At 50.8% G+C, this 15,210-nt stretch overlaps 2 protein-coding genes across 2 annotated transcripts in view; one reads left to right on the forward strand and one right to left on the reverse strand.

Annotated features, from left to right (window-relative positions):
- Nucleotides 1-6,241, reverse strand: part of OPA1 (optic atrophy 1 (autosomal dominant)) — a 92,296-nt gene extending 86,055 nt beyond the window's left edge. The window contains exon 1 of the mRNA XM_015409275.1: nucleotides 6,153-6,241. Coding sequence (XP_015264761.1) covers nucleotides 6,153-6,241 — 89 coding nt within the window. The remainder of the gene's footprint in view (nucleotides 1-6,152) is intronic.
- A 356-nt stretch (nucleotides 6,242-6,597) lies between these two features.
- ATP13A4 (ATPase type 13A4) overlaps nucleotides 6,598-15,210 on the forward strand; it is an 89,350-nt gene continuing 80,737 nt past the window's right edge. Inside the window, 1 exon segment of the mRNA XM_015409276.1 lies at nucleotides 6,598-6,660. Within this exon segment, the coding sequence (XP_015264762.1) occupies nucleotides 6,598-6,660 (63 nt within the window).

Consider the following 15,210-nt stretch of genomic DNA (forward strand, 5'->3'; position numbering starts at 1 on the left):
AACAAAAAAAGGTCATTCAACATCGGTGTTCTTTTAAAAAGCAGCAAGGTCAGCCTAGTTAGGCCTCATTGTTCGGATGTGATAGTTCTCACCTAGGGAACAATATATCTTGTATGCAATTCCTTTAGTTAAAAATTGCCGAGTTCTTTTGGAGTATGAGTGCTAAACAGCCAACTGAAGCCAAGCTCACCGAAGGGAGAAGCTGTCCCCAAACAACAGCAGCACGTTGGACAGCCAAGAGGAAAAAAAATACGACCTGAGCATTGTATTAGTTTGTTTATTTTATTTACTTTGCCAGTCAACGTAGCCAAGACGGACCTTGCTAGATCAAAGATCTGACTCGGAAGAAGCCAGCTTCATTTTAAAGAGGGTCCCGTGGCTCAGTGGTAGAGCCTCTACTTGCGTGCAGAAGGTCCCAAGTTCAATCCCCAATAAAAAGGACCTGGCAGTCGGTGGAGTGAAAGACCTCCGCCTGAGACCCTGGAGGGCCACTCCCAGTCTGGGTAGACAGTACTGACCTTGATGGACTGATAAGGCAGCTTCACGCTCTAAATCGGAATGGCTTCTGCAAAGGGAAGTCCTGCCTCACCGACCTTTTGGAGTTATCTGCGTAGAGTAACAATGCTCCCTCTAAGCTGTGGAGTCCTGTGAGCAAAAATTCTACTTTGTGAGCTACTGGCATTAAAGTTGTGAGCCGAGTGATTTGGCTGCTGCATAAATTAGTTTGCTCTGGAGCCCTCCTTCCTGAGCTAAGACAAAAATCTGAGCTGGAAACTAAAAAACTGTGAGCTAGCTCACACTAACTCAGCTTAGAGGGAACACTGGTAACAGGCATGTGGATAAAGGCCTTCCAGTAGGTATTTGCTACTTGGACTCCCAAAAGGCTTTAGGTTAAGTCCCTCACCAAAAACTTGTGAGTCACAGGACAGAAGACTGTGGACTAAATGACAGGAAGAAGAGGATTGGGGGAATTAGAGCCGAGCAAGAGAGTGGAGTCTGTGGAGGCAAAGGGGGTGGGGTGGCGCCTGCTCAAATAACTTTTTTTTTTCTAATGTCCCTTTGGCCAGATCAGCAGGTTCTGCTGTGTTACAAAGGGATATACACAGCTATCCATAAGATCCTTCTGCATATTCAGAGATGGTTGGCGTAATTCCAGGAGGGCGAAGAAAGACTGGGGGCGGTGGGGGCGGTTTGCATTCAAGACGTTTGACACCGTTCTCTCTTTGTTATAATGCAGCACAGTTTAGAGTAGTGCTGTGGATGGAACCAGATGGACGGCTAAAGGGGAAGAGCCATGCTCAACAGAAATTATTCTTCTGGGATGCTCACTTTTGTTCAAGAGGATCGATGGCATCAAAGATCTTATCAGTCTCTGCTTTCTTACACCAGAGTCTTTTTATTTATTTATTTTCATTTATACCCCGCCCTCCCCGCACGCAGGCTCAGGGAGGCTTACACAGGCACAATAGTGCGGTAAAAATACAAGAAGTTAAAACAATTAAGGCACAAGTGCAGTAAAAGTCAACGGTTAAAACAGTTTAGGCAAAAATGCACATCTCACAGGATACATAAATGACTACAATACTTACTCCCTATTGCCTATCTCAGTGGGGTCAAAAAAAGGGGGGGGGATGCCATGGGCCACGATGTTTCATCTGGCCAGTCAGCCTGATGCTGCGGAACTGCTCTGCAGTCGCACGGTGGTGGTAGTGGCGGCAGCGGCTCCTACTCAAAAGCCTGGTGGAAGAGCTCTGTCTTGTAGGCCCTGCGGAACTGTACCAGGTTCCGCAGGGCCCTGATCTCCTCCGTTTCCTGGAGCTTCTTCCTGAAGATTATTCCTGGAGCTTCTCTAGTGTAAAGTCCTCCAAATCTTTGTTCCCTGCTTGGAGAAGGGGGAGAGCTTGATCCATCCATTATCTCTCCTGCTAGTTCTATTAGCATTTGTATGAAGGTAAGCTGGAAAACAGTTAAGACTGTTCTCTGTTCCAGCCTGTTCTCTGCCCAGAGGGGGAAAAAACTTTTACAGCTCAGAGTGAAGGTTTTGCTCATTTCAAACCTCCAAAGAAAAAATGCATTTCTTCACAATAACATATACTTTTTTTTTTGCCATCAAGCGACAGCTCATGACGAATTATGGGATTTCCAAGGCAAAAGACTTTCAGAGCCGGTTTGCCATGGCCTGCCTCTACATAGCAACCCTGGACTTCCTTGACAGTCTCCCATCCAAAATCTAATTTGGTGTCGTGGAGAGCCAGTTTGGTGTAGTGGTTAAGTGCGTGGACTCTAATCTGGGAGAACCGGGTTTGATTCCCCACTCCTCCCCTGGCTGGATGACCTCGGGCAAGCCATAGTTCTGATAAGAGCTGTCCTTGAAAAAGAGCAGTTTCTGTCAAGAACTCTCTCAGCCCCACCTACCTCAAAGGGGGGGTCTATTGTGGGAAGGGGAAGGGAAAGGAGTTTGCGAGCCGCTCTGAGACTCCTTTGGGTAGTGAAGGGTAGGGGTATGAATCCAGTCATCTCCTCCTCCTCTTCCTCCTCTTCTTCCTCTTCTTCTTCCTCTTCTTCTTCCTCTTCTTCTTCCTCTTCTTCTTCCTCTTCTTCTTCCTCTTCTTCTTCCTCTTCTTCTTCCTCTTCTTCTTCCTCTTCTTCTTCCTCTTCTTCTTCCTCTTCCTCCTCCTCTTCCTCTTCTTCTTCCTCCTCCTCTTCTTCCTCTTCTTCCTCTTCTTCCTTTTCCTCTTCCTCTTCTTCCTCTTCCTCTTCTTGCCAATCCTGTGTAGCTTCCAAAATCTGATGAGATCAGGCTAGCCAAGGCCATCCAGTACAGGGTTCCACTGAATTAGGTAAAGGTAAAGGTTTCCCTTGCTTGAAAGCTAGTCGAATCCGACTCTAGGGATGCGGTGCTCATCTCCGTTTCCAAGCCATAAAAGCTTGATAAGATCTGACATGGGAAATGTTAAAAAGGTAAAGGTAAAGGTTCCCTTGCTCGAAAGCCAGTCGAATCCGACTCTAGGGTTGCGGTGCTCATCTCCGTTTCAAAGCCGAAGAGCCAGCGCTATCCGAAGACGTTTCCGTGGTCATGTGGCCGGCATGACTAAACACCAAGGCGCACGGAACGCTGTTACCTTCCCACCAAAGTGGTCCCTATTTATCTACTTGCAATTTCTTGCTTTCGAACTGCTAGGTTGGCAGGAGCTGGAACTAGAGACAGGAGCTCACCCTGTCTTGCGGCACCCGGGTTTTGAACCGCTGAACTACTGACCTTCCACAGCCTGCAGTTCAGCGTCTTAACCACTTGAGCCACCACAGCTCAAATGTTAATCGCTGATAAAAAGGTGGCTCAAAGCTGCACAAAATCCTTCTTTTCCCTTTTAATTTGTTGACTCAAAGAAGTTCTGCACACATTCTGGAGGACTGAGAGCTACATGTTGTTGTTGTTTTTTAAAATCTTTCATAAAAGTTTGGAGGGAAGGTATAGCCCAATCTTGTCAGATCTTGGAAGCTAAGCAGGGGTGGTACTTGGCACTTGGAAGTGAGACCACCAAGGAAGGATCTGCAGAGGAATTGGAGAATGTTAGAGTTGAAGGGGACATTGCAGGTCATCTAGTCCAACCCCCTGCCCTCTGCAGGAGCACAGCCGAAAGAGAGCCCTGCAACATACCTGAAAGATGGTTGTCCAGCCTCCGCTTAAAAACGTCCAGCGAAGGAGCACCCACCACCTCCCGAGGCAGACTGTTCCACTGCTCAACCACTCTCAGAGTTAGGAAGTTCCTCCTGATATTTAGCTGGTGTCGACTCCCTTGTAATTTCCACCCAATAGATCTAGTCTTGCAATCCGGAGCAAGATAGAATATATCTGCTCTGTCTTCTACATGACAGCCTTTTAAATATTTGAAGACTGCAATCATGTCCCCTCTAAGCCTTCTCTTTCCCAGGCTAAACAGACCCAACTCTCTCAGCCTTTCCTCGTGAGACTTGGATTCCGACCCTCTCGCCATCCTGGTGGCCCCATTCTGGACACGCTCGAAAAGCGATGGCCAACCACCTCTGCTTCTCACTTGCCGTGAAACCCCCTTGCTGGGATCACCATAACTGACAGTGACACATGCGCAGAGAAGATTGCTTAATCCTCACAGGGAAAAGCGCCATAGCTTTACGATGCAAGTAGTATGTGGTATCTTGCCTGGTTCTTGCCACGTTTGTCTGAATGCCTGAAATGCTGTTTCTCCTGCTCTATGACACCACCCTGTATATTGTAAGGGAGTTGGGTTGCCAGACTTCAGGCGGTGGCTGGAGATTTCCTGGAAGTACACCTGGCCTCCAGGTAAAAGAGATCACTTCCCCTGGAAGGTGGACTCTGTGGCCTTATGCCCCACTGGAGTCCCTCCCCTCCCCAAACCCCGCCCTCCCCAGGCTCCACCCCCCCAAATCTCCAGAGACTTCACAATCCAGAGTTGGCAACCCAAGACGACATTTCAGTTCTGTTGATGAGCTTTGGATGTGGCATAGTGAGAGCCAGTTTTGTGTAGTGGTTAAGAGTGGCAGACTCCAATCTGGAGAACCGGGTTTGACCCCCCCACTCTTCCACACGCAGCCAGCTGGGTGACCTTGGGTCAGTCACAGTTCTCTCAGAGCTGTTCTCTTCAGCAGTCCTCTCAGAGCTCTCTCAGCCCCGCCTACCTCACAGGGTGTCTGTTGTGGGGAGAGGAAGGGAAAGGAGATTGTAAGATGCTCTGAGATTCCTCCTAGGAGGAAGAGAATATAACATTAGAGAAGCCCATGTTGGATCAGGCCAATGGCCCATCCAGTCCCAACACTCTGGGTCACACAGTGGCCAACAATACCAGGGGCCATCAGGAGGTCCAGCAGTTGGGCCAGGACACTAGGAGCCCTCCCACTGTTGCCCCCCCCCCAAGCACCAAGAATACAGAACATCCCTTGCCCCAGAGAGAGTGTTCCATCTATAAGAACATCAGAGAGAAGCCCATGTTGGATCAGGCCAGTGGCCCATCCAGTCCAACACTCTGTCTGTCAGACAGTGGCCAAAAATACCAGGTGCCACCAGGAGGTCCAGCAGTGGGGCCAGGACACTAGGAGCCCTCCCACTGTTGCTCCCCCCCCCCAGGCACCAAGAACACAGAGCATCCCTTGCCCCAGACCGATAGCTCCTATCTATACCTTGTGGCTAATACAATGTGATGAAGAAATACGATTCACTACAGAATAGTTGTCTAAATTTATTTTCGTCATATAACATCACGGTTGTTCTCGTTATTGTTTTGCATCCTTCCTGTGATCTCTCTGTTGTTTCTACAACCTCCAGGTGGTAGTGGGAGGTCTGCTATTTCAAGTGATCTCCAGAGGCAACAGAGATCAGCTCACCTGGAGAAAAATGGCCACCGTGGAAGGTGTACTCTCTGGCCTTATACCCCACTGAGATCCCTCCCCCTCCCCAAACCCTGCTGTCCTCAGGCTCCACCCCCCAAGTCTCCAGGCATCTCCCAACCCGGAGCTGGGAACCCCAACTCCTTCGGGTAGTGAAACGCCGGGTATAAAAACCGACCCTTCTTCTTGGGAGGCGGAGGCAGCAGGCGCAAAGGGTGGGATGGCCTGCTGTGGATTGTGCCTCCGGGGCCCCTCTAAACACAGTGACGTCCATTTAAGTCCACTGCGGGAGCCCTGCTAGGGTCGCAGTGGCCATTATCTTTCATCAACCTGTACAGAAGAATGCAATGACAGTTATAAGATTTAGGAGCTTGAAATGATGTTTCAGAAGCACAGCTGTTGGGCCCAAAAAATATCTCCAGACGGAAGCTTGCCCCGCTTCACCTACGAAGGGGCCAGTGCGCTGAACTCTAATCTGGGAGAACTGGGTTCGATTCCCCATTCCTCCACAGGCAGCTGCTGGTGTGACCTTGGGCCAGTCACAAGTTCTATCAGAGCTGTTCTTTCAAGATAAGTTTTCCGGAGCACTCTCTCAGCCCTACCTACCTCACAGGGTGTCTGTCTGTTGTGGGGAGGGGAAGGGAAAGGAGTTTGTAAGCCGCTCTGAGACTCCCTTGGGTAGTGAAGGGCCATGGGGTATAAATCCAATCTTCTCTTCTCTTCTTCTTCCTCTTCTACATTGATTGGGGGTGTGGTGGGGAGAGACTTACTGTTTCTGGAGCATTGTCCGGTTTTGCAGCACACAGCAAGATTCTCGCTCCCGTGCGTACAGGTGCGCCTCTCGTTGTGGCGAAGCCATACCTGTTTTTCTGCTCCTGTGAGGTGCCACTCAGAGCCATCCCAGCACCTCTCCGGGTGAGGCATTCCCAGTTCTGGCCCCTTCCCAGGACCTCTCGCCAGCAGGAGACCTTGGCTGGGCTGCCTCTTTCTCTCGCCAGCGCACTCTTTGCATGCGCTGGCAACGAAGCAGGGAGGCGAAGGAACCGGGGAGGTGCATGCTACCTGGGGCCATGGGGAGGAGCTGTCTGTCCTCCACATCGGCCGAGGAGGAGGGTGGGTACGTCGCTGGATTCCTGGGCATATAAGGTGAGCCATGCTTGCAGGGACAGCCACACGGACCCCGCGGGAAGGCTTGGCAACACCTGGCAGGAGCCCATGGGAGGAGAACATGGAGAGAATCACCAGGCTTTGCTCAACGAGGGAGAGGAGGCCGAAATGGTGAGTTCTCCCCCCCCTCCCCTGCCGCCCCCAGAACTGTGACCTTTCAGGTAAAGGGAGAGCAGGTGTCATTCTGAGCGCCCTCCCCCATGTCCGAGCAAAAGCAGCCCACCAGAAACGAGGGTCTGGAGCTTAAGAGGAAGCCGAGAGCCAAACTGCCAGCCAGGGTTAATTTCAGAGGGAGCCCAAAGGGATCGTTTTAAGGGGAAAACAAACTCTGTTCAGACTTCTCCTGTGACCTGTGAAGCCCCCAAGAGGCAGCTGTGAACATGATAGCTCTCCAGTTTAGCCCTCCGTCCTGGAGAATCATTCACCGCCTGCTTGGCTTGAGGAATGTGCCCGGGACATGCCAGGTGGCGCACACCATTGTCCCTCCTCCTCGCACAAATGTCATGGGAACCAGCTGCAAGCGCAGAGCACGTCCCCCTCTGGCTTCCGGAAACAAGCAGCCCACCGGGATATGTGGCACAGCCTCCGCTCCCCCTGGGCACAGGAAGCCCTCTAGGCTGGAAGGCTAGAGGCTGACCCCCCCCCCCCCCCGGCACCGCAGGTCTCTCCTGCTTTTTGGAACAGGGCGGTGGTGTCATCAGGCCAGGGGGCCTTGTCCTTCAGTCTGGCAGTGTCTGCAAGCACATTCCCTCATGCACCAAAGCGGTTGTGGTTTCCCAGTCCTGTGTGGTCCCATTGCGGCCATTGGGTCTGGCCCTAGAGTAGGGTTCTGGGCTGCGATTGCTGGCCATGGCAGCCTTACAGGCTTGCGCTGAGTGGGTTCTTGCTCTGCGCCCGGGTTTCTTCTTCAATCCACCCTCCTCTTTCTGTTTGCCCTTGGGCACCCCCAAACCAGCTCCGTGGCAGACATTGGGGTCTTGGGACAGCGGGCAAAGAGAAGGGTGGGCCCCAAACAACCCCCCTAGGGGTGTCTGTGTGGAACAGAGAGTACCTAACTTGGAAAGGGATCTTGGGGTCGATGAAGAAGCCGACTCCGTGTGCAGCGGTGATGAAACAGGAAATGATTCACTTGTAATTGTTAGGATGGGTGGCCGTGTTAGTCTGTAGCAGTAGAAAAGTGTGAGAGTCCAGAAGCACCTTAAAGACTAACACAATTTGTGGCAGGGTATGAGCTTTCCTGAGTCATTGCTCACTTCTTCAGATACAACTAGAATGGGAGTCCATCTGTCCTATTTATTGGAGAGTGGAGTGAACTACAACATTCAAAAACTAGTAGGGGAACATTTTAACCTTCCAGGACATTCAGTTGCTGACCTAAAAGTAGCAGTTGTCTTACAAAGGAATTTCAAAGGGAGACTAGAAAGAGAGACTGCTGAACTTCAACTGATAAATGAAGCTCAAGGCAATGCATCCTCCTGGACTGAATCCAGAGCTAGGTTTCCCGTCTCATTACCAACACTGGTGTCTCCATGCCTACTACCTCTCTGCATGCCACACCTCATCCAATCACACCTGCTATTGTTATTCACCTGCTATTGTCATTTGCTTGCTATTGTCATTTGGCATCTGAAGTCACTCCACTTTCCAATACATAGGACAGATGGACTCACATTCTAGCTGTACCTGAAGAAGTGAGCAGTGACTCACGAAAGCTCCTCCCCTGCCACATATTTTGTCAGTCTTTAAGGTACTGCTGGACTCTTGCTCTTTTCTATTGCAATAATTAGGGAAGGAACTGCAGATGAAGCAGCCAGAATTGTAATGCCCTGGCACAGATCGACAGCGCTGCCATGTGCTGTTCTGGTGGCTGCATCCTGAAAAAGATGTTGCAGCTTTCGAAAAGAAGCAGAAAATGGCAACCGAAGTGATCCAGAGGTTAGAGCACCTTGAGAGTTTGGAGCTGTTAAGTTTAGAATAAAGATGGCCAAACACAGGCGTTTATGGAAGCAGCAGGGCTTTTTTCCCTGGGGGAACGCACCAGAACGGAGTTCCAGAACCTCTTCAACAAAATTCTTTTTGAAATGTTTAAAAGTTCATGAGTTTTCAGTATACAGATTGAAAACTTCATTTCCCCCTTGAGAGTTCCGATGGCTCTTTTTTCAGAGAAGGGGAAAAAAAGCCCTGGATGGAAGTGTATAAAATTATTCATGATGTGGAGAAAATGGGGTGGAAAAGCTAGTTTGGAGCCAGTTTGGTGTAGTGGTTAAGTGCGCAGACTCTAATCTGGGAGAACCGGGTTTGATTCCCCATTCCTCCACTTGCAGCTGCTGGATGACCTTGGGCAAGCCATAGTTCTCTCAGAGCTGTTCTGTCAAGGACAATTCTGCCAAGAGCTCTCTCAGCCCCGCCTACCTCACAGGGTGTCTGTTGTGGGGAGGGGAAGGGAAAGGAGTTTGTCAGCCGCCCTGAGACTCCTTTGAGTACTTTTTTATTTTTTATTTTTTATTTTATTTTGGGACTTATACCCCGCCCTATCCAAACGGCTAGTGAAGGGTGAGGTATGAAATCCAATCTCTTCTTCATTCAGTGGCCAACCGGTTTGGTGTAGTGGTTAAGTGCGTGGACTCTGATCTGGGAGAACCGGGTTGGATTCCCCACTCCTCCACTTGCACCTGCTGGGTGACCTTGGGCAAGCCTTAGTTCTGTCAGAGCTGTCCTTGAAAAAAAGAGCAGTTTCTGTCAAGGGCTCTCTCAGTCACACCCACCTCACAGGGTGTCTGTTGTGGGGAGGAGAAGGGGAAGCAGTTTGCAAGCTGCTCTGAGACTCCTTTGGGTAGTGAAGGGCGGGGTATGAAATCCAATCTCTTCTTCTTCTTCTTTCTTCTCCCCAAGTGTGTATGTGTCACAGCTGACTTATGGCGACCCCAGCAAGGGGCTTTCAAGGCAAGTGATGAAGCAGAGGCGGCTGGCCTTCTTCAGCTTCCTCCGCAGAGTCTCCCCTGGCGGTCTCCCATCCAAGTGCTGACCCTGCTTAGCTTCCAAGGTCTGTTGAGATCAGGCCGTACCAGGGCACTTTCTCTCCCTTCTCCTCAAACGCTAGAATTTGATCACAGGTGTCTGTAGGGGTGGGGGTGGGGTCTCAATGAAACCGATGAGCAGGACGTTTAGGGCAGACGAAAGAAAAGTCCTTCTTCGGTTACTGCAGAATCAACACAGAGAACTCGCTTCCACAAGACGTGGACGCTTGTCTAGATGGCTTGGACATGAGTCAGGTTTACAGAGGCCGGGTCCCTCCAGAGTAATTAGCCGTCATGGGCCAGTTAAGCCTCACGCTCCGAGGTAGTTTGTAATCTGCCATCCCTTCCGGGACCGCGTCCTCCCTGCCTTAATTTTCTAACACCAGGGCACCACTGTAATAACTGTGATGCAGTTTAATTGCCATCTTTTAATGATTAAGTCTATAGTTTTAATCTCGATTTTATTGTAACCCGCCCTGAGCCCGCTTGTGGGAAGGGCGGGGTAGAAATTGAATTAATGAATTAAGTAAACAAATAAACCAGTTGCTCGGAGTCCGAGCAAAGGAGGCGGCTACCTCCATTCCCAGGAGGAGGATACCTTTGTTCTCTGCTTGGGGGCTTCCCAGAAGAATTATCCGATTGGCTACTGTAGGGAACAGGATGCTGGGTCAGACGGACCCGACCTCTGCCAGACGTGGCAGAGGGCTTTCGTCTCTGTCTCCGTGCACAGCAGCCTGCGTCTTATGGTGGTGCGCACAAATCTGTGGATCGGCACCGAGTGAGATAGACGTTTTGCTAGCAAGACCATTACCCATTACCCAAACTGGAACACGTACAAGGCCCCGTGAAGTGCACATATTCTCTGTACGCAGAGGATCAAATGGTCTCACCTGGGCAACTGTTTCAGAACTGAACAGTCCAGCCTATCCCCGGGTCAGACCCAACTCCCGTTAACAGGGTTCTCCTAAATTTTTGCACTTTCAGACACCTGGAGCCGCAAGGAAAGACAGCCAGTGTAGACTAATGGTTAAGAGTGTTGGGGCAGTATCTGGAAGGAAGACCTGGGTTTGAATCCCCACTCATGCCATGGAGCTGACTCAGTGATCTTGAGCCAGTCACGCTCCCCCCACCTAGCTGAACTCACAGAGGTATTGAGAGGATAAAATTGGGAAGAGGATGATGAAAGAGAGATGGAGAGAGGAAGAGGAGATGGGATCCATACCCCATGGCCCTTCCCTACCCACAGGAGTCTCAGAGCGGCTTACAAACCCCTTTCCCTTCCCTTCCCCACAACAGACACCCTGTGAGGTGGGTGGGGCTGAGAGAGCTCTGACAGAAACTGCTCCCGAGAGAACTGCTCCGAGAAAACTTGTGACTGACCCAAGGTTACCCAGTTGGCTGCATGTGGAGGATTGGGGAATCAAACCTGGTTCTCCCAGTTTAGACTCCACGCTCTTAACCACTACACCAAACGGCCGCTTTGGGTCCCCGTTGGGAAGAAATGCTGGGTATACAGGAATTAAAGAAATAAGAAAGGCAGGGTATAAAGCTTTTAACAAAAACAAACATTCTTGCCCTTTTCCTGCCCCTCTGTGCGGGTCGGGCATCCAGAGGAAAGGTGGCACTGGGCCAGTAGTGCCCTGCTTGGCTGCGGCTTTTGATCTGCCGGGCACAGCGGCTTCGTGCCGTAGATCCTTCCCAGTAAGGGCGGAGAGGCTGCGGATGGCTGGAATCCACCTGCTACTGGATCATCCACTTCACGGCTCACTTTAAAAAGAACATTTGTTTCTGCCAACTTAACACAAAACAACTAGGGTGGGTCGACCGGCAGCAGTTTCAGGAAAGATTTAAATCTTTCTTTGCAAGACACATAATTTAAATGTTCCTGCCACAGCGTGGGGAGCGCAGCTGAGGAGGTGTCTCTGAGAGTCAGTCCCAGTCGTTCTGTTTCGGTCATCCTGTTCCCACGGCGTCTGCTGGATGTTTTAGGCTATCTGGTTGAAAGTATTTCTTTTTCTACATACCTTTGTAATCCACCTTGGGTCTCCGTGGGAAAGGTGGCCTCTGAACGAAGCAAATTAACAAAAGATAGATAAATGCATGGAAGCGAAAAATGGGACCTCCATGTCTGAAGGCAGTGAACCTTATTTATTTATTTATTTATTTATTTATTTATTTATTTATGTGTTCAAATTATACCCCGCCCTCCCTGCCAAGGTGGGCTCGGGGTGGGTTACATAAAATGCACATATACAGTTTAAAAAATCCATAAAACATCCATAAATCAGCAATTATCCATTTTCCTAAAATGCCGGAAACAATTGACGTGCCAGAGCAGGGATTCCTTGATTAAACCATACCACTACTTAGGTGATGGAGCTGCGGTGGCTCAAGTGGTTAAGACGCTGAACTGCAGGCTGTGGAAGGTCGGTAGTTCAGCAGTTTGAGACCCGAGTTGCCGGATGACGGAGTGAGCTCCCGTCTCCAGTTCCTGCCAACCTAGCAGTTCGAAAGCAAGGAATTGCAAGTAGGTAAATAGGCACCGCTTCGGTGGGAAGGGAACAGCGTTCCGTGCGCCTTGGTGTTTAGTCATGCCGGCCACATGACCATGGAAACGTCTTCGGACAGCGCTGGCTCTTCGGCTTGGAAACGGAGATAAGCACCACAACCCTAGAGTCGGATTCGACTGGCTTTCGAGCAAGGGAACCTTTACCTTTACCTTACTTATGTGATAGTCCTGATGGTATTCTCAAATCGGCTCAGTTTGATCAACTGATTTATGCAGCGAGATAGGCTGAGGGTGGTAAAGCCAGGGCACAGGGCCACTCCTCTGTGTTTACAGCAGCTCCTGATCGAAACCCTGTCGGAAGAGCTCCGTCTTACAGGCCCTGCGGAACTGTAAAAGGTCCCGCAGGGCCCTGATCTCCTTCGGGAGCTCATTCCACCAGTACGGAGCCACCACCGAGAAGGCCCTGGCCCTGGTTATTGCCAGCCTGATGTCTTTGGGGCCTGGTAGGGCCAGCCTGTTTTGAGCCCCTGAACGCAGTGCTCTCTGGGGTGTCACATTATATCCTCAAATGTTTATTTATCTGCCTTCTTTACCCCCTGCCTTTCCCAAAGGGGCTTGTCTCAGTCTTCTCCCCTCCATTTCATCCTCACAACAGCCCTGTGAGGTAGGTTAGGCTGAAAGTGTACAACTGGCCCAGAGTCACCTCGTGAGCTTCCACTCCCAGGTCCTGGTCTGACACTCCAACGGCTACACCACACTGGCTCTCCACGGGGATGGCTGAGTGTCTTTGGGAAGACCCAGAGGAGCTCCTGAGTCCACCCGCGATGGCCCCGGTGGCAGGAGTACTCCCTTGTAAGCGGGGGGGGGGGGGGGGCCCCCCGCCCCCGGCGGGGGGGGGGGGGAAGGCAGGCGGCAGCCTCTCTGACCTCAGACCGGCCTCTTCAGACCTCTCGAGTCAGGTGGGGACGGACGCTGCAGCCCCCCAAGGACGGCAGCCTGTCGGGCCCTGAGATCGCCCGCTTCCCTTGAGGTCCCTGCTTGGGGGAGTGAGGCAGAGAGCTTTCCAGGCTGGGCTTCAGTGTTACGCTGTCCCTGCCCCTCCGGCACTGTGCATCCTGCTGCTGGCCGTGGAACTGCCCGTCCTGCAGCTTCCAGCCAGCTACCTGATTAGGGCTAACTGCCTCTGTGTCTGCAGGTGAGAGGCCACCACTGAAAAGGCACTGTCCTTGATTGCCGGCTGCCTCCCTTCTGCAGGCAGGGAAACAGCGAAGAGGATGGAGGAGGAGGCCCTCACCTGGCAGGCTGGGGAGTCTGGGAGGAGGCGGTCCCTCAGGCAGACACCCCGGCCCCGACCCATTTAGGGGTTCTGTGTGGGAACCATCACTTTGAATTGTTGTCGAAGGCTTTCACGGCCGGAATCATTAGCCGTTGTAGATTTTCCGGGTCGTGTGGCTATGGACTTGGCATTGTAGGACCTGACATTTCGCCAGCAGCTGTGACTGGCATCCTCAGAGGTATGACAGAGAAAGATGGAGTACTCTCTGTGTCAAGGTGAGAAGAAAAACTGTAGGCAGGTGATTTATATCTACTCAGGAAGGTGGGGTAGGGCTGAGTCGTTATCTTGGAGGAGTTCCCCAGGCTGTGAAACATGCTAATGGAGGAGCTTTCCTGAGGAGGTTCTTTTGTATACGGATTGTTTCCTGAGGAGGTTCTTTTGCATGTGGATTCTAATCTTATCTGTAGTGCTATTGTCTTTGAATTGTGTCTAGAAACCGGTGAATTGTGTCTAGAAACAGGTGGATCTTTCAACCCAGGGGTGATAAGCAGTGTCCCCTCTAAGCTGAGTTAGTGTGAGCTAGCTCACAGCTTTTTAGCCTCCGGCTCACACATTTTTGTCTTAGCTCAGGAAGGATGGGCTGTGCTAGTGCGCCAGGTTAGGATGTGGACCCCCCACGTGATTGCTGTGTGGCTTTGGCCAAGGACTGCTTGGGGAATGGGGGAAGCCACTATGGGGCAAGGCTGCTTGCAACAGTGGCTCTGGATGGAAAGAGAAAGTGATCCTGGGTTCCAGGGGGGTGGGGGGTGCTTAGCCCTCAATGTGGGAGGGCAGCTGTGAATCCTGCACAGGGCGTAACCCGGCTTATTTGTAAGCTCTGTCAACATGTTTGCGGTTCTGCAGCCTGCAAAGGGCTTTGGCAAGGACCGGACTTGGTGGGAAAGGCCAAGCGAGAGGCGGAAGGGGGCCTCTGGCTGCAGCAGGAGAAGAGCAGTGCCGCCTTAACCTGGGTGAGAGACCCTTGAAGAGACCCCTGCTGCCCTCCACTTGCCAAGCAGGCAGAAGCCTAAGGCCCCGACCCGCTGCATTCTCACCTCTTCTGGTGCAAGAGGCAGGAGGGTCAATTTCTCCTCCTTCCTCCTCCTCGCTGCAGCCTCCAGCATCGCATGGCTTTTTGTCACTGCGGGATCCTGTTGGGTATTTAGAAGAAGAAGAAGAGATTGGATAGATACCCCACCCTTCACTACCCGAAGGAGTCTCAGAGCGGCTCAAAAACTCCTTTCCCTCCCCCTCCCCACAACAGACACCCTGTGAGGTACGTGGGGCTGAGAGACCTCTGACAGAAACTGCTCTTTTTCTTTTCTTTTTTTATTCCCCCCCGGAGGGGATTTTTTATTGCATTTTTGTTAACACTACAAACTATAACAGAAAATATGGAAGGGGACTACATATAAGGATAAAGAAAAGGTACCCACTACTGACTGAAAACCCAAGAGAGAAGGTCATCAACTCAGCTTAAACATACGTTATCACTTAATCACGCTAGTCCCATTATGAACTAAGTCAAGTATAGTATTATCTTTTTCAATTCTTAAATTTAACTGTTACAAGAGCAATCCCCAAGCATCTAGTTTTAGATTTCAAAAGCACAGTTCCGAGTCCTTCAGTCTTCGGGAAATAAATTCAACATATCCTTGTGTCTAATATATCTAGAAAGTACATTAATTATGCGCTTGTCTTCCTCCCCAAAGGATGGTGTGTGGTTTTCTTGAAATTCTGTTCTCGTGTTTCTACAAATAAACTCTCAATTGTTTGTGTTTTGTTTTTATTCATTTTCCTTCCTCGGTGTGCTCTCTTTC

Source organism: Gekko japonicus, unplaced genomic scaffold (genome assembly GCF_001447785.1).
Source record: "Gekko japonicus isolate JY-2015 unplaced genomic scaffold, Gekko_japonicus_V1.1 scaffold398, whole genome shotgun sequence".
In the NCBI taxonomy this organism is placed as follows: Eukaryota; Metazoa; Chordata; class Lepidosauria; order Squamata; family Gekkonidae; genus Gekko; species Gekko japonicus.